The sequence below is a fragment of the Nomia melanderi genome, chromosome 12 (assembly GCF_051020985.1).
Source record: "Nomia melanderi isolate GNS246 chromosome 12, iyNomMela1, whole genome shotgun sequence".
NCBI lineage: Eukaryota > Metazoa > Arthropoda > Insecta > Hymenoptera > Halictidae > Nomia > Nomia melanderi.
Genome location: NC_135010.1, coordinates 5,780,132 through 5,805,270, shown reverse-complemented (window position 1 = coordinate 5,805,270; position 25,139 = coordinate 5,780,132). Strand labels below are relative to the sequence as shown.

The 25,139-nt window shown below is 32.7% G+C and overlaps 2 protein-coding genes across 3 annotated transcripts in view; one reads left to right on the top strand and one right to left on the bottom strand.

Annotated features, from left to right (window-relative positions):
* Positions 1-25,139, bottom strand: part of LOC116426128 (uncharacterized) — a 77,828-nt gene that overhangs the window by 37,154 nt on the left and 15,535 nt on the right. The window lies entirely within an intron of this gene.
* Positions 586-19,587, top strand: LOC116426129 (non-selective voltage-gated ion channel VDAC2-like). Its single transcript, XM_031974657.2, has 5 exons — positions 586-621; positions 2,163-2,383; positions 5,223-5,448; positions 11,057-11,266; positions 19,301-19,587. Exons 2-5 carry the CDS (start codon positions 2,225-2,227, stop codon positions 19,564-19,566), a joined length of 861 nt encoding a protein of 286 aa, XP_031830517.2. The 5' UTR covers positions 586-621; positions 2,163-2,224; the 3' UTR covers positions 19,567-19,587.

Below are 25,139 nucleotides of genomic sequence, written 5' to 3'. Positions count from 1 at the left end.
TAAAACAAACTAACAATACTTATATATTACACAATAGAATACATTATTAACCCTTCGAGTGCTGAATAATTCCAGCTGAAGCGTTGCGTGCGAACAAAATATTCTTTTACTCATCTGAAGGTCGATGAATTACGATAATTCATATAATAAATTAAGTTGTAATTAAATCGTAATTGTAATTCCTCGGTTCCACCAAATTGAATTATGCTAAGAAACTCGTATATTAATCACATACAATTATAATTCACGAAAAACGCATATATACGTCCGTAGCACTGAAAGGGTTATAATACTGAAACAACGCTGGTCGCTAACGTATTGAACACGTCAGTTTTCAGCATGGACGAAAGAAATTTGAAGACTCGTCATCGCGAAATCGTGGCCGTCCGCGACGGGGTTCGTAATGATCGTTGCGCCCTAATTGCAAGAAACGTCGGTGACCCTGTTATCGACTAATCCCTGTCAAAACTGCTAAGCAGAATCCGCTAACTAGGACGTTCTCCGTGATCTCATCAGCGGACCGCCATTTCAGCGAAGGTTAAGGGCGGCGATGTTTCACACCGTCGGATGGATCGTCGCGTTAATCGTCGTCGAAATCAGTGCCGTCGACGTTACAGCTTGGTAAATGTCCTTCGACCCTTCTACATAAAATTCTCGCCGCGAAATCGCGGTGATAGACCGTTTTTCGAAACGTCTAGCGAGAAACAAAGTGTCAGTGGATAATGATGCACGTCAAACGAATGATTACTGCCAAATATTTACAAAAAGCCAGTCGTTTATGATTTCTGTTGTATTTCGAAGATTTTAGTTGAAAATTGTTGTTGATTAGAAATTTATTAGCGAAGAATGTTTATTTGAAAGTGTTCGAGTAAAATATAATCGGAAATGGATTTGGGTTAAATTGATTATTTTAGCTGAATTCTAACCCAACATTTAAATGTTGTAATTTAAATTCCGATTAATTGAAATGATTAAAATTTGGATTAAGATTAGTTTGTTTAAGTGAGAATTTCGTGAAGTTTCATTGTGTAGTGCTGGAATTAATGCATGACGTTAGGGTACTACGATTTGTTCTGTATTGTTTGTAAATTGGAAGAAATGTCGACGTAGATTTCAGTGGAAAAAATAATTTATGCTTTATGTATCTAAAATATGAATTAATCTGATTGAATGTACTCTAGTTATATTTAATAGAACACCTATTTATATTTAATATTGTTTGAAGAATCCATTTTTAGTCAATCTTTTCTGACGATAACTTGTTAACTCTATTTTTACCAAACAGTCAAATTGACTATAATTTTCTTATTCGAGTTATAAAGGTACATTCATTATAATTTCAATTCGCTTATTTCAGTCTATACGTTACTAAATTCTATTATTTATCGCGAAACCATCTATAAATGTCTTTTCAGCAATTCTAAAACTAGGAACTCGAAATGAGTCATTTTGAATCTTCGGATAATTTTAATGTTAACCCCTTGCCTAACGATTTATTCCTTCTCACATATTCATGCTTATACTATTCCATTTTGTTGCAACTTTATGGACGCAACTGTTATAAAGAAAATTCCACTATAACAGGTTCGATTAAATTTCTTTTTGAAAATAAGGAACTTATTTGGGTTGTGAAATGGCAGATTTATCAAATAAATTACAAAATCATGTTTTGTAGGGAAGATCGTTGCCTTACAATGTCGTGTCAGACTCACGGTGAAGATTTCACATAGAATTGAACAAACATCAATATTATTCAGTTTGTTTGATTGCAAATTACATATTATTCCTGTATTGCCAATGACAATTATAATTCATAAGACAACTGATGTCGAGTAAAACCGTTCAATAGCGTAAATAATAAAATATCAGTGTAACGTAAGAATTCTGGTAGCAAATAATTAATAATTGTTCCTTTTAGAAATAAGTTTTCGTGGCAGCCAACGTGCTAACAAAATAGTTAGATTACAGTTCAGAAAAAAATCATACAGCAAGGGGTTAACAAGCCCAGACTGCTGACTAAACTTCCGCGACATTATTCATTGTCAGTGTAACGATCCACGCGGCATACTAGAAAATTCATGAAATCAAGGGTGACTCCCTTTTTGTAAATATTTGCTGTATCCCTGGTCGAGGAGACTCTAAAAATGGCTACCCTTCCACAGCTAATTCGATCGGTCGCTGCCGCGTTATTCGTCGTTAACTAACCGGAAGCGGCTAATGCATCATGAGCGTGCCGAGTTTCTCGGACTTGGGGCAAAGAGCGAGGAACGTATTCAGAACGGGTTACCATTATGGGAAAAGTCTCATTAAGCTGTCGGCCAAAAAGACTGCTGACGTAGTTGATATGAGCCACGACTTGACGTTGGACTGCGATGCAAAGAAAGTAAGAGAACGCATCTTTTATACTATATTTTTTATAGTACTTAACTCTTCGGTGTACTATTTCCTTTCGCTATTAAACTCCCGTAATATTTTATTATCGACAATTTGGAAGAAATGCAACAGAATTTTCCACTCTACTTCAAGTGGAAATTTAATTTGAAGATAGTACATTGATAATAGCAAAATAGTTGTTTGCTTTGATTTGTGGGTAACGAACAATATTGATTGTTGTTAAATTTGTCTAGAAGTCTTCATCACGAGTCTCACTCGTCATTGTACGGCAAAGGGTTAACACTGAGGTTAATAGACCGATCAAACTGATCCACTTTAGAATTTTTATTTTGCAAATATTCAAGTTTCGAAGCCGTTTTTGTGAAAGTTTTTAACATTAAAAGTACTGGCACTTTATGTATAACTATTTCTACTATAACCAGTCACGTAATTGGTTATACAATAAAGCTAAATAAATTAAACAATCAATTTTTCTTAGTGGAAACTAAAACGAAAGTAAAGGCAAATATTGAACAGATACATATGTAAGAATTGATATAAAGTTAACTTGTTCCCAAGAAAATTTCGAGAAAAATTTGATTAATGCAAATGTTAGTAAGTTCTTGTGAGTTTGAATTAAATATAGTTTAACTGTTATCGACGGTCATACTTTAGAGTAAACGTACAGTTCCTTTCTTTTCCTATTTATTTGTTTATTTTCGCGGTATTTTTAGTGTTAAATTAAAGTGTATTTGCACAGATACAAGGTTAGGGGACTCCTTGAATCTCAAGAAACGTATTGTTCTAATTTTTATAAGAAATTGGAAATAAGTCACTTTAACTGCTTGGTAGTTTTATCATTAACAGTGCTCATTTACATACTTGCATCAATCAAAATCGTTCCAAGCATTTTCAAAATAATATTTATAAAATTCAATACGAGTCAAATTGACTTGCTCCCTAAACCTAGTGTTAGTACACAGTGCTTGACATGTTAAAAAAATAATGCAATACTTATAACTAACAATATGTGCACCAGTATAACGTATAACTTGATTAGTGTTCATGAATTATCCGCTACAAATTGAGACTAAGTACATAAGTAAGTGGTAGTCTCTCGGAAGTAATGACTCACTATTTATTTATGGTGGAACCTTTCTATGTGTCAACGCAGTAGGCACGCAGGCAGTATTTAAGTCCTTTACACACGTACAGATGTTGTATGCGAACAATGTTTGCACAACGTGACCGAGTTGGCCATTATTTCAATTGTTTCGAATAAATATTTATAGAAGACGATTAGCCAAATGAATTTCTGTTGGGTTAGAGTAGCTAATTATTCACAATTCCACAGTGAATTATTTTATTTCAAATCATCCATTTTTGTTTATTCGATTAATTCACCTTCGTTCAGTTGATTCACTTCTTCAAATAACAATGCGAATAAGTGATCGCATATTTAGTGATCCGACGAATTTTCTTTTAATATTAATACGTTAATGCTCTCCTTCGCGCCAGTACGTGGATTATTTAGTTATGCATCAATGATTAATTAGGCGACGGTTAATAAGCTGCCAAGTTCGAAATTTGAATGTGAATTAGTTGCTGCAGCCAATATGGAAAGAATTAAGCAATAATGGGTTAAAAATAATATCTGTTTGAACACTTCATGAAATGAACTAGACAAATATACAATAATTTAATATGTTTAACGCATTAACCCCTTGCTTGACGATTTATTTTACATCAAACGTTCCTGCTTATGCTGTTTAATTTCGTTGCTGCCCTGTGGACTTGACTATCGTAAAGAAAATTGAAGTATTACAGTTTCAATCAAATTGATTTATGACAAGCAGAAAATTATTTCAGTTACGATACAGCACATTGGTAAAATAATTGTCAAAATCCAGTTTTGCACTGCAAGGAAAATTATCGATCCCGAAAATTCAAAAGATTATGAAAATTTGTGTGTAACTAAAGTAAGTTAAGCCTAATACATTGCAACTTTTTTCGTATCGAATTTTACATTGAAGGGGCGAAACCATCCCTTGAAAAAAATGTAAATTTTTCTTTCTCGTGGTTTATCTTGATGACGGTAAGAGACAGCGAAAAAAGTTTAAACAAAACATACATTGTTCTTTCACGTCTATAAAACTGGAAAATAAAATTTTTAAAAAAGAGCAAATATTTCAAAATACTTCCACTACCAATCCTTAAGACGGATTTTTTATTTTATAATTTTATAGATGTGAAAGAATAATGTATTTTTGGTTTAAACTTCCTTTCGCTATCCTTCATCGTTCTCAAGATAATCTACGAGAAAGAAAAATTGGTATTTTCTTCAAGGGGTGGTTTCATCCTGTCAAAGTAAAATTGGGCATGAAAAAAATGACAACGTTTAGGCTTGACTTACTTTCTATATACATACAAAGTTTCATACTTTTTTGAATTTCCGGGTTCGATATTTTCCCTTGCGAGGACACGTGCGAAGTAGACTCATTTCCAGTTAAGGGGTTAATACCTTTATCTATTTGTAATTACACATCTAAAAGCATGATTCTCTGCGTTTAAACCTTTGCGGACGCAGATTGTTGAAAGTATACAAAACCTTTCGCAGATTTTGCTAAATTAAACACCGAATGCTTAAATCATAGAGAATGAGGATACTGTGTACTGATTTCTTGTTGTCTCAATAGTTAAATCATTGGTTCGCAACTTGGTATTCCAAGCATGGAAATTTGATCTCGGCAAAATGTCGACATTCGTCCGCAAAGGGTTAAATTTCCATTTAAGAATCCGCGCGAACTTTTCCTGGTGTCTAATATATATTTTGAATGTCGTGATTGCAGTTATCTGGCGTCGCAGGCGTACAATATAAGACGAGCGATACCGGAACCTTTTTAGAAAAATGCACCCTGGACGGCACCATCACGATCGGTTACATTCTGAACAGAATACCGGTCTCCGACGTCGGCATGCTGTCGGAATTCAGCTACAATCCGGGAACGACTGCGAAATTCGTGAAAATCGGCGCCACTTGTGTCAAACAGAACATCAACGCGATCTGTTCGATCTGTTAGTAGCCTTTCGTTATTTAAATAATTGCGCGCGCGCATGGCTGAACGGTTCCGTGGTTTTCGGTGAATGTTGCGGCCGGGTTTTCACGGTAACGCGAGACCGAACAATAACGGATTCAACGTGCCAACGACGGTTTATTTAATACTAGGTTTACGTCAGTTTCACGCAACTGAAAACATAATTATTATTCCTGAACATTTTAATTAAAAAAATAATCATTATCCGCAATCAAAAGCATTTTAGTTGAAAGAAATCATTATTATCCGCAGTCAAAAGCATTTTAGTTGAACAAAATGATTATTACTTTTAATCAAAAACATTTTAGTTGAAAAATATGGATATTACTTTTAATTAAAAACTTTTAAGTTGAAAAAATAATTACTATTTGCAATTGAAACCATTTCAGTTGAAAAAATAATTATTGTTTGCAATCAAAAACAGTTGAAATAGAATACTTCTTAGTTTTAATCAAAAACGTTTTAGTTGAAAAAGTAATTATTATTAAAAAAAAAAATCATTTTTCACCTTGGTTATAACAGTTTCAATCCCTGTTTGAAACTCCGCGACCGGCGAAATGTCACGCCCACTTTCAGTTTTTCGAGGGATCTCAATATTCCGCCGGATATTATTTTTTTGTCGTCAACGTCGGATAGGGAAAAACTGTATTACGCATTCGTTAGACACTGAATTTGTTTTTTCTTTGTATAGGAGATTCTTAAGCGACTGACCGGAGTATTGGAAGAATCGTATTACGATAAATCGACTGTCACGCGTTTAATGCACGCGGGACACCTTCGTTTAATTTTATTTTCGTGAATATCGGTCGTCCTCATTTGAATAAATGATTTCCCACCCGTTACTCGGTAGTACACGAATTAATGATACTAGAACGCTGTTTTCTCACTACTGAAACCGTGGGATTTATGCATAATTGATATTTAGAGAGATTAAAATTTTAATTTGGATAACAAACCATCGATATCGATAACTGTCAATTTCTTTTACATTAATAATCACATGAGTATTTATTTTCGTATAACTTATTACTAGTATTCCCTCGTGCATTTTCTCGTTCAACAATTTTTTCCCGAAAAAATAATAAATTCCTCTCAATCCTCTTTGAGCGAGAATTTCTCGGTCGAAATTTTTAGACACTCACTTCATACACAATTTAATTATACAACGAAATCTTAAATATCAGAAAAAAAGAAAACCACGCACCAATCTCTGATTATTTGAATAATTTAATTACTTCCTCGCAGCTATCAATTTTAAATACAACAGCTTGAAGTCATCATTACCACGACATTCAAATGCAAAAGGTTAAATAATTATTTTTACGCAAACACTTACCGTTGACTTGCAATTTACTCCTTGTATTAATACGCTAAAACAAGAAATATATACGGAATTCGGTAATTTAAATTGTGTCACGGTCCGTACAGACAACTGGCATTGAATTTAGATCGCTGACACGGTGGTCCTTTCGTTATGCGTTGTCTAGTTAACCGTGAGGTTCGATTACGCCGATAATGATTTAACGCGCGGTACGCATCGTGCGAGTATTCGATTCGAACTGAGCCTAGAAACGTTGGGAGCCGGAACGAAACGTTTGATGTTTACTAACAAACCCTATAGATCATCAGCGGCGGAATCATTTCCAACGATATTCTCGTTCTCATGGTTAGCCCGCCATTGAAAGGTTAATTAGTCCGGAACAAATTGATCTGATAAAGGTCTGAACGCTCGAGTAGGTTTGGTTCTGTTTTTGTTTTTTCGAAATATTATTTTTATCCTTTTTGTTTCGAATACCCTTAGATCAGTGGTTCCCAACCAGAAGAGATGCGTTTGGGGCGAATGCATGCGGAAACAATGATTTTTCAATAATAATTAATTATTTTTGTTTTGTTCCAAAAGAATCTTTATATTTGTTTATAATTTTTATTTGAATTATCAGAAGAAAACATAATGGAAACCATTTAGGAGGATGGATTTATTTATTCGAAGGAAACGTTTATTGAAATGTACATATTTATTGAAAATACGATTTCCTCCCTTTACTATTCTGTTAACATATTGTTTACCGGTCACAAGTAAACACGTTTTTGCATTTGCATTAACTGTTTCAATTTTTGAAACGCAGAGCAATATAGAATATTGCAAAAGCAATATATTTATCCTTTGCACTCGAAAGTTTTTCACTCGGAATATTCAATATCTTCTGATCAGATGCAGATGATGTTTTTCTGTTAACTAATTTAACAGTAATTTACAAATAAAGTAAGGAACAAAGGTATTTTATTTTAATTTTTCATATTAGATTATACAAACTTTAATATTATTATTATATCAAATCCTATCATTTTGCTGTATTAAATCCAATGGTGACTGAAAGTCATCTCTAGACTGCAAAGGGTTAAAAGTGATATAAAAGACATGTCCAAAATTTCGTTTCAATCCATTATGTAATTGTAAGACGACAATATATAATATATATATATATATATATATATATTTTATATTTTTAAGTATATTGAAGTTTATTTAAATTGTTTCATTTCCATATTTATGGGATAGCTTTTCCGTAAAATTGCCGGTCAACAATGTGTTAAGAGCAAAATATCGAATAAAATTGTATCTCACAGAACATTTGAATTTGAATGAATAAATTATGAAGATAATATGATGCTGTTTATCGAGACGAAGGAGTTTCATCGAAAAATTTCAGTGTCGTTGGAAATCATCTTTTTTCTACGTCGCCCTCGTTAACCCTTTGCACTCGACAGGTGACTCACACTCACGATTAGATTTGATATTGCAAAATTATAAAATTCAACGTTCAATATTGTGTATAATGTAATTATACATGAAATATAATAAAATAGTTCTATCCATTGGTTCGTATACTATTTTCATTTGACAGAGTTAACAATTCAATCAATATTTCATTAGGAAATACTGAATACACTCTGTCAGTCAAATGTTTGGAACCGACACATCGATTAAAAGAAAAAGTACCATTTTTTGGAAACAGCTTTTATTGGCGAACTTTTGCGTATGATAAAGGAACATGGACATATGTGTATTAATCAAATATAAAGATACATAATTTTTGTTGTTTTATTTTATATATTTATGAATACACAATTTTTCATTTGTGACGTTCCACATTAAGTGGTCTCAAAATTTTTGATTGGCAGTGTATGTAGCGGAAAAATGTTCGACTGTGAAGGGTTAATAAACGCAATCACTGTAGCGAGTTTCTTTTGTCGCGGGTTACATGCAGATTATGCTCCTGTAGAGGGCAATCGGATAAAAATAGTTGCCACGAGGAACATGTAGAATAAAAGGGTTAATAGAAATTGAACGAAGAGCGTTTGCCTTTTATGAAGCGTCAATTAATCTCAACTAGATTGTTATTAACAAAGTCTACGTATTCGTGTAAAGCAGAATATTAACTCGTCTGCATCGTTAGCATATACAGTATACGAAGGGCAGGCATTGTTTAATTATTATTAACCCTTTGCCCTATGATTTCTTTCTCAACTGTGACCGATACAACTACTTTGCCATTAATAATTGATTGAAAAAGGAGAAAAAGGCTAAATCCTAATGAAATATCAATGATGTTTTCCAAATCTAACATTTATATCATTACACAAAAAATAAAGAACATAATTATTCTGTTTGAACATTTTATACGTCAATCCGTTGTATAAAATTTAATATTGAATATATAATTTTATAATTTCACTAGAGTCAAAACGGCTCCCGAGTGCAAGACGTTGTTATATGGCAAAGGGTTAATTTTATTGCAGTTTTATATTTTACGCAATCATGTTTCCCCATAAATGCATCAAATGGCTAGTGACATCGATCGTGCACCGAACAGAAAATACATTGTCGTTTAACATTAAATGACAGGATGATACACGTCAGATCGATTCTAGAAAAATATGTTTCGAATATTCCGATATTTACACGTTGATTTTGAATGTGCGTTGTTATCTTTTGAAAACGAAACTAAGTCGTAATCCCTGTTTCAATGCTCCATGCCCTGAAACATTTCATCCCAGTATTTTCACTGCTACCTTTATTTTAGATATTAAGTAAAAATATATATATATTTTTGTTCCTTAATCCTTTTCGTAATTAAAACATAAATACGCGCAGGGTTATTTTAAATAAAATTCAATCAAATCGAAGAAAAACCAAGCTGGTTATATTTGTAGAAGTATTTTAATGAAAATGGCAGTTTGAAGCGGTTTTAAGGGTGGTCTCCGACAATAAATATAATCGCAGCTGTAATATGAATACTGTGAGGCTAAATCATTAATCATTATTTCTTATATCATTTACCATTTTTATGAAAGAATAAGTATTAACCCTTTGCGGTAGGATTTAATCATGAAAAATTGTGCATGATAAAAGGATTTCACTTTTATTAAAAAAAGCAATATGTTTCATTTTATGATTTACAGATTTTGTTAATTACAAGAATATTAATTAAAAGTAATCCAGCAAGGTACTACTAAATATTATGTCAATTTATTCTTAATTGGGAACTATACAAATTTTATGCATGTAAAAACATGTTACCTATAACTGTTTAGTCGCACAACTAGTGTAGTTTGACACTGTACGGTTTGTCACGAAAAATTAATGACTAGCTGTACACGTGATTTTACTGTAAAGGGTTAAGTATCTTGCTGCAAAAGTTTCGTAAATCTCCCAACACGAGAATTTCTTATAAATTTCTTATTAAAGTTTTCATAAAATTTCTTAGGATAGAACGTATTGGCATGGTACAGTTGAAAATATATTAATGTTGGAAAAGAATATTTCGAAAAACAATTAAACTAGTAATCAATTAGTTCAAACTTATTGGTGAATGTTCTTATAGTTTTCCGAAACTGTTGCAGTATTGATCCATCCATTAGACAAATCGATTAACTCCACAAAACAAGAAGCACAGAAAATTGATGCAATAGTTATATATTGATTTTTAAAATGTCCTTTAAAATGCAAAATCAAATACTCATAGAATGAATTTTACTCGATTAACACAGATACAGCTTCAATCTAACAAACATGTACAATATATACAATAGTATATCCATCAAATAAATTTTGATTAATATTGCAATTTTTCCATGACCAAAAGACTTTTTATTATTTCGTGGTACCAACCCCAGTCATAATGAAATTTATTTTATACATAAAAAGTTAATAACCGATGACGCGCTGTAATGATAAAATCTGAAAAAATTCAAAAAGTGGAGTTATTCGATGGCCAATGACCGGCCCAAATATTGGGCCATCCCATAAATAATACCTTTCTTTATATTTCTTTTATTTTCAAAAATAAAGATAAACAAAAGTTTGTTCAAAGTAATTATAATGTATAGATAGACAATTTATAGATAATGAAGCAGAATACGTGTTAGGCTACAAACAAGTTTGTTCATCTTTATTTTTAAGAATAAAAGAAATATGAAAAAAACACATTATTTATGGAGTGACCCAATACAAAACGCTCGGCGGTGTACGCGTTGAATTAAAATTGAAAATGTTCGTCTTCTATTATATGGTGCTTTATTCGCAGCTAGTGATATGAACGCGAACGTAAACGTTCTGGGCTCTATAGTTACCGCCATCAAAGGCCTGGTAATCGGCTACCAGAGTGGTTACAGCACAGAGACGAGCAGAATGACGAAGAACGACGTTGGCATGGCCTTCAGCTACCGAGACGTCGACTTTCACTTTCGATGCAATTCGATACCCCACGAGTTTGGACTATCCGTTTTATACAAAGGTGAAACATTTTCGTTACAATTTTAACTTTCTTCTGATCCGATCATCCAATACTCCATCCTGTTAGATTCTTTTATCATATTATATTAATTTATATTGATTATATTAATTTATACAATTAATTAAGTTATTAAGATTGTAATTGTAATTCCTGAGTTTTATGAAGTTGAATGATGATAAGGAACGCGTGTATTAATATTATATACTTATAATTATCACCATGGCACGTGTGAGATTGAAAAGAAAAATGCATATATGCGTGCCTAGCACTTAAAGGGTTAAATGTGTAGTTTCTTGTTACTAGAATATCGATTCAATACAATTCTGTCAAATTGAACCGGCAAGGGAACGTGTCGAATTAATCCTCGTCGGTTTTTGTGGGATTCTGGTAGAAAATAGGATTTATAAAAGAACTATTCATTCTATTGGTCTCTTTTATTTTAAACGTGAAGCTTGTTACTGGAACATCGATCTTATGCAATTTTATCTAAAATATTGGCAAAGGAACATGTTGAACTGACATTCATCGATTTTTATGAAATTCTGGTAGTGGATCATTCTATTAGTTTATTTTATTTTAAATGTGTAATTTAGTATTATTAAATTATCGATTTTTTACAATTCTATCTAATGTTCTTAACTGACAAAGAAATATGTCGGGCTGACACTCATCGAATTTTATGACAGTTTTGGTAAACAATATTATTTATGACAAATTATTCATTGTGTTAGTCTCTTTTATTTCCAATATAAAGCTTCTTGTATTGGAATATCGATTTTATGCAGTTTTATCTAAAATATTGGCAAGGGAACACGTCGAACTGACGTTCATGGATTTCCCTGGAATTTTGGTAGAAAATAGTATTTATCAAATTATTTGACAGGTATTTCTTTAGCGATTCTTATTTGAATCGAAATAGCCTGCAATGTTCGGAGTGAGGATCATCTTGGATTGAATATTGCGAAAATACTATAGTTAGTCACTTACAAAAGAAACGTCATATAAATTATCATTTCCAGAGCTGATCAATTACTTCTCGAAACATTCCTCTTACACATTATTTCGTCGACGCAAAATAACAAATTTATTGTATCGAGTACAAAGGACAAAATTAATTGGTACACTTAATTAGAACAACTACTGGTGGATCGAAAGTCAAATGATTTACTTCATAAGCAGGAACAATCTATCGAAAACGATTGACGAAATCAGATCACTTTTTACTAACATAACCGTTTCATGACAATTTTGTTCAAATAGTACCTTGACACAATGAAGAAATCTGTAATTTATTGTCGATTATTTACGGGTGAATTTAGAATAGCAGATTGCTAGAAGTTTCAAGTATTCGAAGGCTTGGAAGTTTTCGGAGGTCTTTAAAGTGAATCGTAAAGCACACTTGTAGAGTTCAAGGTCTGGTCCCTAGAAAGTTCGTGTTTGAAAACCGATTTCCTCGACAACACGTCTATAAGTAATTCCTCGAGGGGGAGGCATACGTAGGTACAACAGCAACGGCAGACTGAATGGTTCTTTGAATTCGTCGATTTCCGGCTAGCCGACGAAAACGGAACTGGATCCTCTCGCTGGCAATATGTTCTCGAACTTTGGTTCCTGCGCGGCTTAAATGTTACGAATGTCGGACAAGCGGAAGGGTGGGACCCTCTCAAAGGAAATTTCTTGTCAGAGGAAATGCAAAGGGGATTGCAATTTCATTAAATGGTATATCGCGGATATACACTGCACATTGATACCACGCTGCTGATTAACACTATTCAATCGTTCTTTATTTATATTTTGCTCGAAGAATATATTTCCTGTTAATCGTTAGATTGCTGCATTAGTAGATTAGATTTAGGTATTTCATTTTAACCAGCCTGAGAATCAAAATAATGAAAAATAGTAATGAGGGAGGTAATGAAAAATTGGTATATTTAACTTTAACCATCCTGAGAATTGAAATACTAAAAAATAATAAACAGAAAGGTAATACAAAATTTATGTATTTAATTTTAACTCATCTGATAATGAAAATAGTAAAAAATAATGATGAGAAGGGTGATAACAAATTTGTATATTTAACTTTTTAACTGTCTACTGCTTCGTTATTATTTTTTAATTATTTCAATTGTAGGGTTGGTTAGATTCTTGAGTTATTACATTAAATTTCTCACTGCCGTCCTCACTTCCACAGAAAGCTATTAATTATGAAAATAATTTTCATGCTCGTATTAAAGATGTTAATCTGCGCACTGTAAATTTTGTTTCAAAATTGGAATACGGATTAAAAGTTCTTATCTTGCGAGTAACTTATATATATCTTCAATCTTTATCTTTCGCTCGATAATCACTTTCAAAGGACAACATCTTTAATCCTGGCGGATTTTAATTTTACGAAGTACGGATTGAAAAGTTCGTGCTTTCCATAACGTTCAGAGGGAACTTTCCTGATGATTAGTTTATGAAATATTTACTTGAAAATGAAAACTAAAATTATACCCAATGCATAATGATGAACTACATTACTATTTCGTTTCGTATCAAATATCATTTTTAATATTCCAATTCTTGTATAATTTTAATGTTTAAAATTTTCTATCTTTTTTAATATTTCAATTCTTGTATTATTTCTAGTATTTTTCAATTAAATATTGTTTACTTTTAAACTTTGTGTCTTCAATCCAATGTTATTTTCCTGAATATATTAACATAGCAAAAAGTTTGTATTAAAATTAGATTGACCTTATCTGTTCCTCCCTTAATTTATTTTGAAAGTCCAAAATCAATATCTGTTAACAGTTCGATAAATTGGTATGTATTTATATGTATATAACAAGAAATTGATTATTATTGGTTAGAAGCCACGCATGATCAATAATTCTGTTTTGTGGGTAATACCTATCGGAAACGATTAAAACGTTAATCAACAGCCCTAAACTCCCTTCTAATTATCGATTCCGGGAAACTGAATTAATTAACAAGTTACCCGTTGCTTACGAAAGGATCGAAAACGAACGGAGCACGATATCGTAGTGGATAATCTTGCCCCTCGCCGGTGATGCGTTTATTCACAACGGATTATCGGTTTTAATCGATAAATATTGAACCTGGACCGTTGCTGCTTCAGGCGAAGAAAGAATAACACTACACCCCTTGTTTGCTTGTATTTCTGAACGAGGTAGACGAGGAAACGCAATTTTCCCCTATTATCTTGTTATCCATGCCAATACGATATAAAAACAATTACTCAAATCCATCGTGAATTCACAAACGATCTTTATTTATTAATTTCTGTAGAATCTCTAGATAAATTGTTGAATTACTTGCACATTATACGGACTACCTTTTGTTTTTAACTTTAATCAGGCTTTAAGGTCTTCTTCGACGCAAATCGAGATTAATTTTTGCTGTGATTTTTTTTAAAAGGGCGGTTGAAGGTTAATAAATAAAATACTAATAATAATAGTAATAATAATGAAATATTAATAATGTGTTATAATATTAAATAAATACTAACCCAGACCTAACCCAAATGACTGACCAGCAGGACCTTGAGTAAAGAAACATAGGTGGTTCATATAATATGTAAATACCAAATTTTCATAGTTTATTTGCAGAAATAACAACATGCAATGTACATTCAATATTTTGCGCGACTCGTTAATTTTATCAAACGTCAATGGGATTAGAAATGTATAAGATATAATAGAAATTATAATCAATTCTGTCCGTTATTTGATTTTTCAATCAATAAAAATCTACATATGCATGAACAGCTGTTATCCACTAACACCAGTTTCATTCGTCCTTCACCTGTGAAGCGGTAAAACAAATTCTTTTATTTATGTATACATTTTACTGCCTCCGTTAAGTTTCCAATATAGGTCACCGCATGTTGTACAATTTAAAAAATTTCTTTTTATATTCCTGTTTATCCTTCATCTCTAAAACTAATCAAACTTTCAATTTATCTATTTATCTTTCTGTTACAGACGTTTCCTACTTTTACACACACAAAAAAAATATAAAAAATCCCTATTCGTAATTAAAAATAGAACACGAAAGTGATAAATGAATTTCCTCGGAAAATCAAAAGTTTCTTCGTGTCATATGTTTACAAGAGGTTTATATTTAACCTTTACATAACACTATTAATATTTCTCTTACAATATTGACTTTACGTAATTAATCTCGCGTAGTATCACGCAATATTAATTATGCATTTATAACGCTGACAGTCAGAAGTTTATCATCCTCTGTCGATATTTCAATACAGATCAGCAGGTTTTTCCAACTCAAAAAACCGTCTCTCCAGCACTCTAACCCAATCAATGAAAACCGACCCACGTTCGCGTGAACACCTGTTACCCACTGACACCAATTCCATTCGTCCCTCACCTCTAAAATGCCTAATCGAATTCTTTTATTTTCACCGGGCACCGTATCTCATCAACTGGATCCGATATTGCGTTCAAAAATGCATTCGCGGTTCGGTGCCACATCTGAATCCTCTAGAACCGAACCGGATCGATCGGACCCGGGTATCGCGCGTACTGACAAAACGACGAAACGATTCGATTCCCCGTATCGCGGCAACTTTTCACCGTCGAGACAGGGTAATTTCGATTCGCGGGGGATGACGACGCGCAGGCACAAAGCCCCAGCGTGTGCATAATTTCCGCGCGGCCATTTTGCCCCGGGGCCACAGCTCTGTCGCTGTCACTCTCCCCGCGAATCGATATTCGTAATTACGGTCGGGAAACTTATTCCGGAATTAGTAGGTGGCAACGTAAATAAATTTGGTTGCAATTGTATATATAGTTTAACCCCTTCTCCCACACAGGAGCCGTTTATTTTGAAAGTGGCTTATGTCAATTTTTTCAGGAAATCAAATTAATCGTTATAATAGTTATAACTTTATATACTCCGTTTATGCTTTATTGGGTTTTTTACCTTTTTTAAGTGAACTTAAGCGACTTTCAAAATAAACTACATTTCACTCCTCCTTTTCTTTCTCCTTTCTCTTTCCCTCAATTTGTCGTAACCGCCCTAATACCCTCTCGTCCATCCTTCCACTTACTCCCTTTCTTTAATATCCAGTTAGACCCGTAATAAAATTCTTCAGGTGAATTCGACGAATCTAAATGTTATTTTTTTATTTATTTACTTTTGTCCTTTATTTGTATTTGTCTTTAACTTTCAATGTAAACGTAGGTGTAAAATAAGCAACGAATTAATTTCCTTTTATATTAAACTATTAACGGTAAATAGTTATAACAAGTGCAACTGCGAAGTTAAATCGTAGTAAATGGGTTAATACTATTTAGGAGCATCCATGAATTGCTAAAATCACTATTAAGTAATACATTAAATAAAATAATGAAATAAAGGGAATGGTACAAGCAATAAAAGAATGAAAGATGGATGTACAGGGTTCAAGCATGACCCATCACAGCCCTTTAGAGAATTGCTTCGGTACTCCAAAGATTAAATGATATTGTTTCTCCGTCGCGGCATGCATGTTTCATAATCCAGAGGTCTACCGCGGAAGGAAATGTAATTACGATCCCATCAAGATGAAAATAAACGAGAAGGAAACGGGCGAAAATAATCCAGGATTAACGGCCGCGGCGGGACGTGAAATCCCGTTTTTTTTCCCGGCCGTTCTCTTTTCCTCGTTTTCGTTTCCCTGCACGCGCGCCCATATTCGAGTTGAGCTGCGAATTTGCGCGCGAGGAAACGGACACGCTGAGGGAATCTTTTTGCACGACGGAAGTTTCGATGTATTTTCGTTCTGGCGATTTTGAAAATTGCTATGGTAGCTTCGGATTCTTTGTTTTGCTTTTGGCGAAAGAAAGGTAACTGTTTGCAGTAAAAACGATGGATTGTTTTGTTTTCAGTTAAACGTTACATCGTTGCTAAGATTAAATGGTTTTTATTATCCATAATTTAATGAGACTTGTTTTTTTGGTACCAGAAGGTCATAGTTAGTTGTAGCATGCTGTTTTTAAATATTTAGTTCAGTGATAAATGATTTACGTTGCTTTTTAAAATATATGATGTTTAGTTGAACATACTTTTCGTGTTTTATACAATTTTGTGCTTTAGTTAAAATTAATAAGTAGTACATTTCATAATTAATTAGATATGGGTTATCGTGATCGAGCATTTTTAATACTACTGTCATCCAGTGATATTAATTTATGTTAATGCAATTTTGATGAAATCAAAAGTCTCGTTGACTCCAATCAAATGTTTCACTACAAGTTGACAGAGGATCAAACATTTATGCAATCTCGGGAATCTGATCTACGATATTCCCTCTTATTTCCATTTTTTTTTCTTTCATCATTAAAACGCGTAAAAACGCGAACGGTATCATGTGCATGAAAATTGCTTGAAAACTGAAAAATTTCATATTCACATATCCCTTTGCTCACCATTGCAAACTTTTCTCTTTTTTGGTGTAATTATATAATGAGAATTTCCATTCGTCATTTTTACAAACATTTAACCAGAATTTTTTAGATGAAAACTTTGAAGGTATTACATTTGCATAAATAAATTTCAAAAACTTGAAAAATTATAATTCTTGAAATGAAAATTTTTGAAAAAATTATAATTTTTTCAATGAAGATTTTTGAAAAAATTATTTGTATATATAAACACGTACCGATAAAGCATTTACACACTTTTTAAAAAGGTCGCAACAGTTAACTGGTTAAAATTTGGAATTTGAATGAATAACGGCAATCTGCGTGTAAGTATTTGAAACAACGTGTAAAACGTTTATTCCAGATTGATAAACTCGAGAAGATTATTCCACGATGTAGTGATGGATTCGTAAGTTCGAATGAAGATGTATAATTGTACGAGTGTTCGTTGCGGGGGTTTCCAATTACGGTTCACGACTGTAGCGTTCGTTGCCGCGTGAGCTGTAAACGAACACCCAATTAAATTCGTACAATACGCGTGTTACGCAATTAACTAGACTCCTAATTAACGACACGCGCTGGATAACTGTACATTTTATGTTAGATAAACAACGATCTTCGATTTTTCTCCGTGGGATGTAAATGAAAGCCAGAAGAAGAGACATTTTGTTGTCAGACATTTTCAGTAAATTCCCCGGGAAATTCAAATACCTTTGTAGAAACTAACCATTAACAGTCGAAAAGCGTCAATGTAGGGATATGCAAAGAATTTAAGCAAGTAAATATCTATAATTTATAGCTAAATAAACCAGTTTAAATATATTATTTAAGTTTTCATTTTTATAAATGTTTTAGAAGCTTTCGTGAATTTCGTGAAACTTTAAGGGCGAGTATTATAGAGAAAGCTCTCAACCGTTAAGATATAAAAATCGAAGAAATATGATTTACAGAAAGATACTATTTAGAAAGGAGAAAGTAGTGATTGAGATTAATATATAATAAAATATAAATTATGATGGGAAATTATGTAAATGGTAACAAATATGTAAAAAGATTGTAATTATATTTGAATACTAACACGGTAAATAGATTTACACGACATATTAGAAAGTTATGTCAACGCAATTGTTACAATACCAATAGAATTAGTCATATTCAAACATTTGAAAAATGCCATAGAAGAATAATTCTATTACACATTCCTCTTTTATTTATAGTAAACAATCAACTAAACCAAACGCTGGTCTCGTAAAACTTTCTAATTTTTCACAAACATTCAGTCATCGTATTTTACTTCATCTCATACATAACAATTAATTAATTCTACTATTTAAACCTAAACGTACCCGGACCGATCAAATAACCGGTTTTCAAATTTGATAAAAAATTTTCGTTAACCCATGTATCTTTATATCAGTTCTTATATTGTCCGTCTTTCCTTTTGTCTCTATTTTTACTAAGAAAAATGTACCGTTTAATTTATTTACTTTCATTTTATAACCAGTTATTTGGCCGGTTACGGTAGGAATCTCTAATAACAAGTATATTTATACAACAATAATTATTTACAAACGAATAACAAAATTTCTTTGACTTTCTCAAGTAAACGACGATTGGGATGTCGCGATGAACGGTCTGATGGCTAAAAATGGCGGGATGCAGGACTACACGGTTGGTGCTGCTGCGAAATGCAACATCGACGACAGATCAACGTTTCGTTTCAAGTTCAACACGGATTTCCAGCTGGGAATGAGCTTGCAGCAGAAGTTCGATGATCGCATTACATTGTCTCTCTCCTGTAACGTCGACTGCACGAACGTGAAAGCTGGCGGTCACAAAGTCGGGTTCGCCCTTGAGATCGAAGGGTGAAAGATCGCGTTATATTAACTTTCTAACGATCTCTTTTTATAAAACGCCATTTGGTGTTCGCCATTTTAGAAGACGCTTGTCCTGTTGCATTTTATTGTGATTGTCGATATTTAAACGTCTGTATTATATTGATATTAAATTATTATTCTTACCTAGCTGTCTTTGTGCTTCTGTGAATAGTATCTGCAGATGTGTCGAATGTTCCTTCAATAAAAATTCCAGGAGTAGTTCTCACAGAAATGTTCCCGGTTTAAAGGTGCTCCGAGAATGGATGAAAGTTCTATTCTCAGAGGGGATGTGCGATATGTAGAAAAGCAAGGTAAATATTGTTCCAATAACTACAGAACTAAGTTAAGTTTATATAAATATTTAATACTAGATTTAATATAATTATTTATATTAAATATTTATTATATTTAATATTTTTAATATTTATATTATAGTATAAATATGTTGTCCTGATAGCTTTAACTGGTTAGTTATTGACACATTTAAATACCTTAAATAGTTGATCGCAAGTTCATAATTTGGAGGAAGAAAGAAACTATAAGATAACAAAACATGTTGTCTTATAATTTATAAAGACATAGTGAGTCCTAAATATAAAATTTTTTGCGAAAAAGAAGAAGTTATCTTATATTGATAATTATTTGCAAAAATAATAGTATATAGAACATTTTTCGATATAGGAACATAATTTTCTAATTTTAACAATTACATTATTTCTAATAAATGAAAACTCTTCAATTGTTTTTGGTCAATGATAGAGTGTTTTCGAACAGTAGCATATGTAGAACTATTATTAATTGTACTTTGAATAATAAAACGAACAATTTAAATTCCTATTAAATATATATTTAATATAAATGTCTACCTAAACATCTATTTCTCATTAACATTAAAAGCAAACCGGAAACGATGTAAATCATTTACATTTCGCCAATTATACAAATAGATTTCCGTAACACAAATGTTAATTAACCATCACTTACGATTCTGATATTGTTAGTGCTTTAAAATTAATGAAAATAGATATTCGTCGCAAAAGTGTGTGGTTTACCGTCACGATCGAAATTAATTAAACGGGAGCTGTGTAACCAATGATGTTACCGTGGAAGCTGTGCATTCTATGAAAATTCAATTTTCACTGACATGTATCATTTATAAATTAATGCATGATTATCCTGTATAATATTTCAAGCAGAAACAGAATATCGACATCATCCTGACGCCAATTTGCGCCGAATTGATACAGATACAGAATATTGTACGATTTCGTACCGCGCCCGGTGTTCGTATTACAAAATGGCCGTGCCCTGGTGCTATTACGTTAAGTGATATGACATTAAGTTATCTCATAGTTTCGAATTCTCGTTAAACTGCGGCGGTTCGTGGCGGTTCAAACAGCTTGAAAATCGTTCAAGTTACCCGAGCTCCTGGGATTTGAATTTTTCACGAATTCTCGGAGCTGTCGGCACGCGCTAGAAGTTTGCCAACGAGCGTTAACTATGAAGTGGCACTATTCATCGTTGGCGAACATTCTGAAGGAAATCTGGCGGCACGCTATGAATCTCCTGTCTCTTGTTAACGTCCCTAATACATACACTTGTCCATCAAATGCAGTTGACGCGATCTATGAATCACACAACATTATCGAAACATCTGTAGCAGCAGGTAAAACAGCATTTGATATTCAACGATGCAATTTTGATTACAATTCTTCGGGAAACAGTAAATGTTGACGGAATAAAATCATTTGTTTTATAGTTAGAGGAAAGTATGTTGAGAACAAAAGATTATGTTAAATTATCGTATTTTCATATTATCATATTGTTATATTATTAATTAATTATCTGAGACAATTAGACTTTTATTAATCCCACTGCTCCTTACTTTGATAAACTGGTTTTCGTTCGTTCCTAGTGAGTCTTCGTACAAGTTAAAATTGTTGAATTTCTTTCCACTCATTAAAATTAATTGGATACTTACACTTTTCATTAAGACCCTACTTAATTATAAATATTATAAAATCCCATTGATCTGACGTTTCAACGAAGTTGATATTTTATCGCATTTATTCATTGATACTAAACATCCCTTGATCAGTATCGTTATAGATTCTCTTGTAAACTTTGTATCGTTATATTTAAATAATTTTGTATAATAATTTAATACTAGTAGAGGCATTCCTTACAACGTTATAATACACTTGTTATCAGACGTACTTTCATAAAAGTGTCTGAAGTTATTATACAGAAAAGATCAATAAATATTGTAATTACAATCAATAAAGCATTTAATAAAAGTGTAAATTTTTATATTTTATATCTTCTTCAATATCTACTATAATATTATATATGTTACATTTTATCCTACTAGATCCCATTATCACACACGTGCCGAACAAACTCCAGTTCCCATCATTTCACGTTATTTGCTATTTTTCTCTGCAATCAAGAAAACAGAAATCAATTTCACTCTCTTCAATATTTGCCAATGCTGAGTCAAAGTGGAAGAGTATAACGAAAGCAAACATGTAGAAGAAAATTTCCCTGAAAGTTAAGTATTTTAATCTTAGCGTGCACATGGACTTTAATATTAATATATGAATATAATATTCTTTATCTTTCTCGATATCGTGCAATTTATTTCATTGAGCATTTCATAAAGACTAAAATATTGTGATGTACGTAACAGAGTATCTTTTAATAATCTCTCTTAATTGCCTGTCTTTATAATGTATACTATCATCGGAGTAATACATGTTTTCAATTTTCTTTTCTTTCGATTTTAAATGAAATGTACACGAAAATAAACGACTCCATCGTTTTTAATAAAACCTTGTTGCGACGCTTCGTGCATGTCACAAGCTGGAAGTCCATCAAGCAGCGTTTCGAACTATGAATAACGGCCTAGCCGGAAATTAACGAAACCGGAACGTTATTGATCTTTTTGCAATACGCGCACTTCCATTATAAACGAAGAAGTAGTTTGCCCAAGCTTTTCAGCAGCACAGATGAAAATTTGCGAACTTAAAGGGGATCGCTCCTCAACCTCCTTTTCTAATGAGGAGAATAATGAGAAACAGTCAGAGTGCAGTTGGTGTTTAATTCTGCAGTTTACTTAATAACGAAGTCGAAGGAAACTGAAAATTCAAGGAAACGTGCTCGTCACATAAAATTGGCTACGGCGATACCTCTAACAATTCATTTCATCGCAAAGTATAGTATTATTCAAACAAAATGTAGAATGACAGAGAAAAAATATGATTAAAGAGAAATTAAAAATTTTGACAAGTTCTTTAATTTATATGAAAATATCTAATTGTCGAAATAAAATGTAAAAGTAATATTTCCTACTAACTGGAAATTCATGTGACAACAATTTTTAATGTATATTGTATTTACTGAATAAATAAAGATAAGGATTGTAAAAGTGTTTTTCAATAACCATAAAGTTTTAAGCATAGTAGATTTTATGAATTATTATGGAACAAGAGGATAGTATATAAAATCTTAAACGTGATATAATATCAGTTTCGTGTCTGCTCTTAGACTGAATATCGACAACTTGCCAATAAACATTCTCATTGAGGTATAATGTCTTTTTATCTTTCCTTTCGTTCAAATGTTCACCCGTGACCTTTTAGCCGTCTCTTGTTCTAATTCGGATCAAATTCCCGTTCAGAGTTCTTATTTTGCAAATATTTAAATTATGAAGGTGCTCTTCTGAAAGATTTTAAATTAAAATAAATTTGTACACATACAAGACTAGGATATCTTGAAGAAAATTGGAAGTAAGTGACTCTAATTGCTCTAATTATTTTAGTGTCAACTGAACTAACTCACCTACGAACACAGAGAATGCATACAAGAACTAAATAAAATTTCATTATGTAAAAGACATTATATAATTGGAATCTAGGATGGAATAGCAACCCAAAAAGTATTCTGGCTCAGCCTGTAGTCGAAGAAAAAAAAATAAGTAGAAAAAAAGGCACTGCCAAGGATGGAAGATTCGGATAAATGGCACCGTCGCCTTTAAATCAGTTCATTCGGCTAGGACGAAGGTTAGCTTCACTCTGCTGGCCGCCAAGACGGTTTTCTCGTGGGCATTTCTTTAGCTAAATGGATTATCTGAACTCGTCAGAGGGGCTTGCCTGTGCCAGTTAAAAACAGTTACCGTGGTTGGCTTTATACGTACAATAAAGACCCGAAGCACCTTGGGGTTTCTCTAGTATAAAGTAAGAAGGACGCAAACCACAGCCAAGGGGTTACGACATGGGGAATAAATTGCACCGTCGTCTTTTAATCAGTTCATTCGGTTAAGGTGCCTTTAGATATCGCTTGACCCGTATCAGAACTACTTGTCCTGAAGAATTTAATGAAAAACCAAGAAATTCCATGATCTTTCTATATTTAGATTTACTTTAAACGATATAGATTACTAACAAGAAAACTAATATTCCATTACTCAATAGTGTTAAATGACATTTATATTTGTCGGACTGTATTTGAAATCTTCACGTGTCTGGCACATGAGTTAAGAGGTTATAAGAGGATCTATTTTTATTTATATTAATGAAGAAAGGAAGCTTATTTATAGATATTAAATAGATAATATAATTTAGATTTTTTCAAATGCTGTTGAAATTTGGCGGTATGGACACGAAACATTTATAGCATTGTTACATAGATTTTCGTGTTTACGTCAGTTTAAAGTGATGAATCGCATTATGTAGTTGAATAAATAAGAAGCATTGTTGTTTAATTTTACGTTGAACAATTACAAAGAAATGAGCCAGTAAAGTGGAAGCTTCTTTTAAAACGTCGTTTAGCGGAAAGTCACTATAGTTGCGTCTCGAGAGACTGCATAGCGAGAAGCCGTTACAATGGCGCGTAGTATCTAAAACAGTGATTCTTAACGTGGGCGGTAGTGTCCTCTAGAAGGCGTTTGAAGCATTCAAGGGGTGTTCGATGCCAAAGTACCAACAGGGGGCCGTTAGAGGGAACAAAGGTTGGAGAGCAGTATATTTTGTAGCGCTTCGTTGTTTGCGGGGGAAGAACTTATTGCGTTGCAATACGATATTGAGCTGAGAGCAAACTTTACTAGTTCGTACCGAGAATTCTTTTTGCGATAGAAAATTTCAGAACATCGATTCGCTTTCCAGAATGTTTCTAAGGAAATTTTAATCACTTTTTCTATATCAAAGAAATGGTATTTATTAATTATTTAAATATGAAGATTCATTATTTGGATTTATTAATAATGACAAAGACGTTATTATGATAGATGTTGATAAATTAGAAAATAAATGTAATCATTTCATTTTAAGAATTATGTACTAAGAAATAATAACGTGTATACGTTGTGTCTTATTTCGTATGAAATTGGTCGATAGATTATACTAACAAGAAATAAACAAACGAACATCGGAGGATGAACATTAAAAATTCTCCAAGGGAAAAAACAATGCAGTCTCAAAAGGGCTTGAAAATCTTCAAGTTAAAGACTTTTAATGCCACCAAAAACCCTTAAAGGCAGCTTAACCATTACCATTTATAAACGGCGTA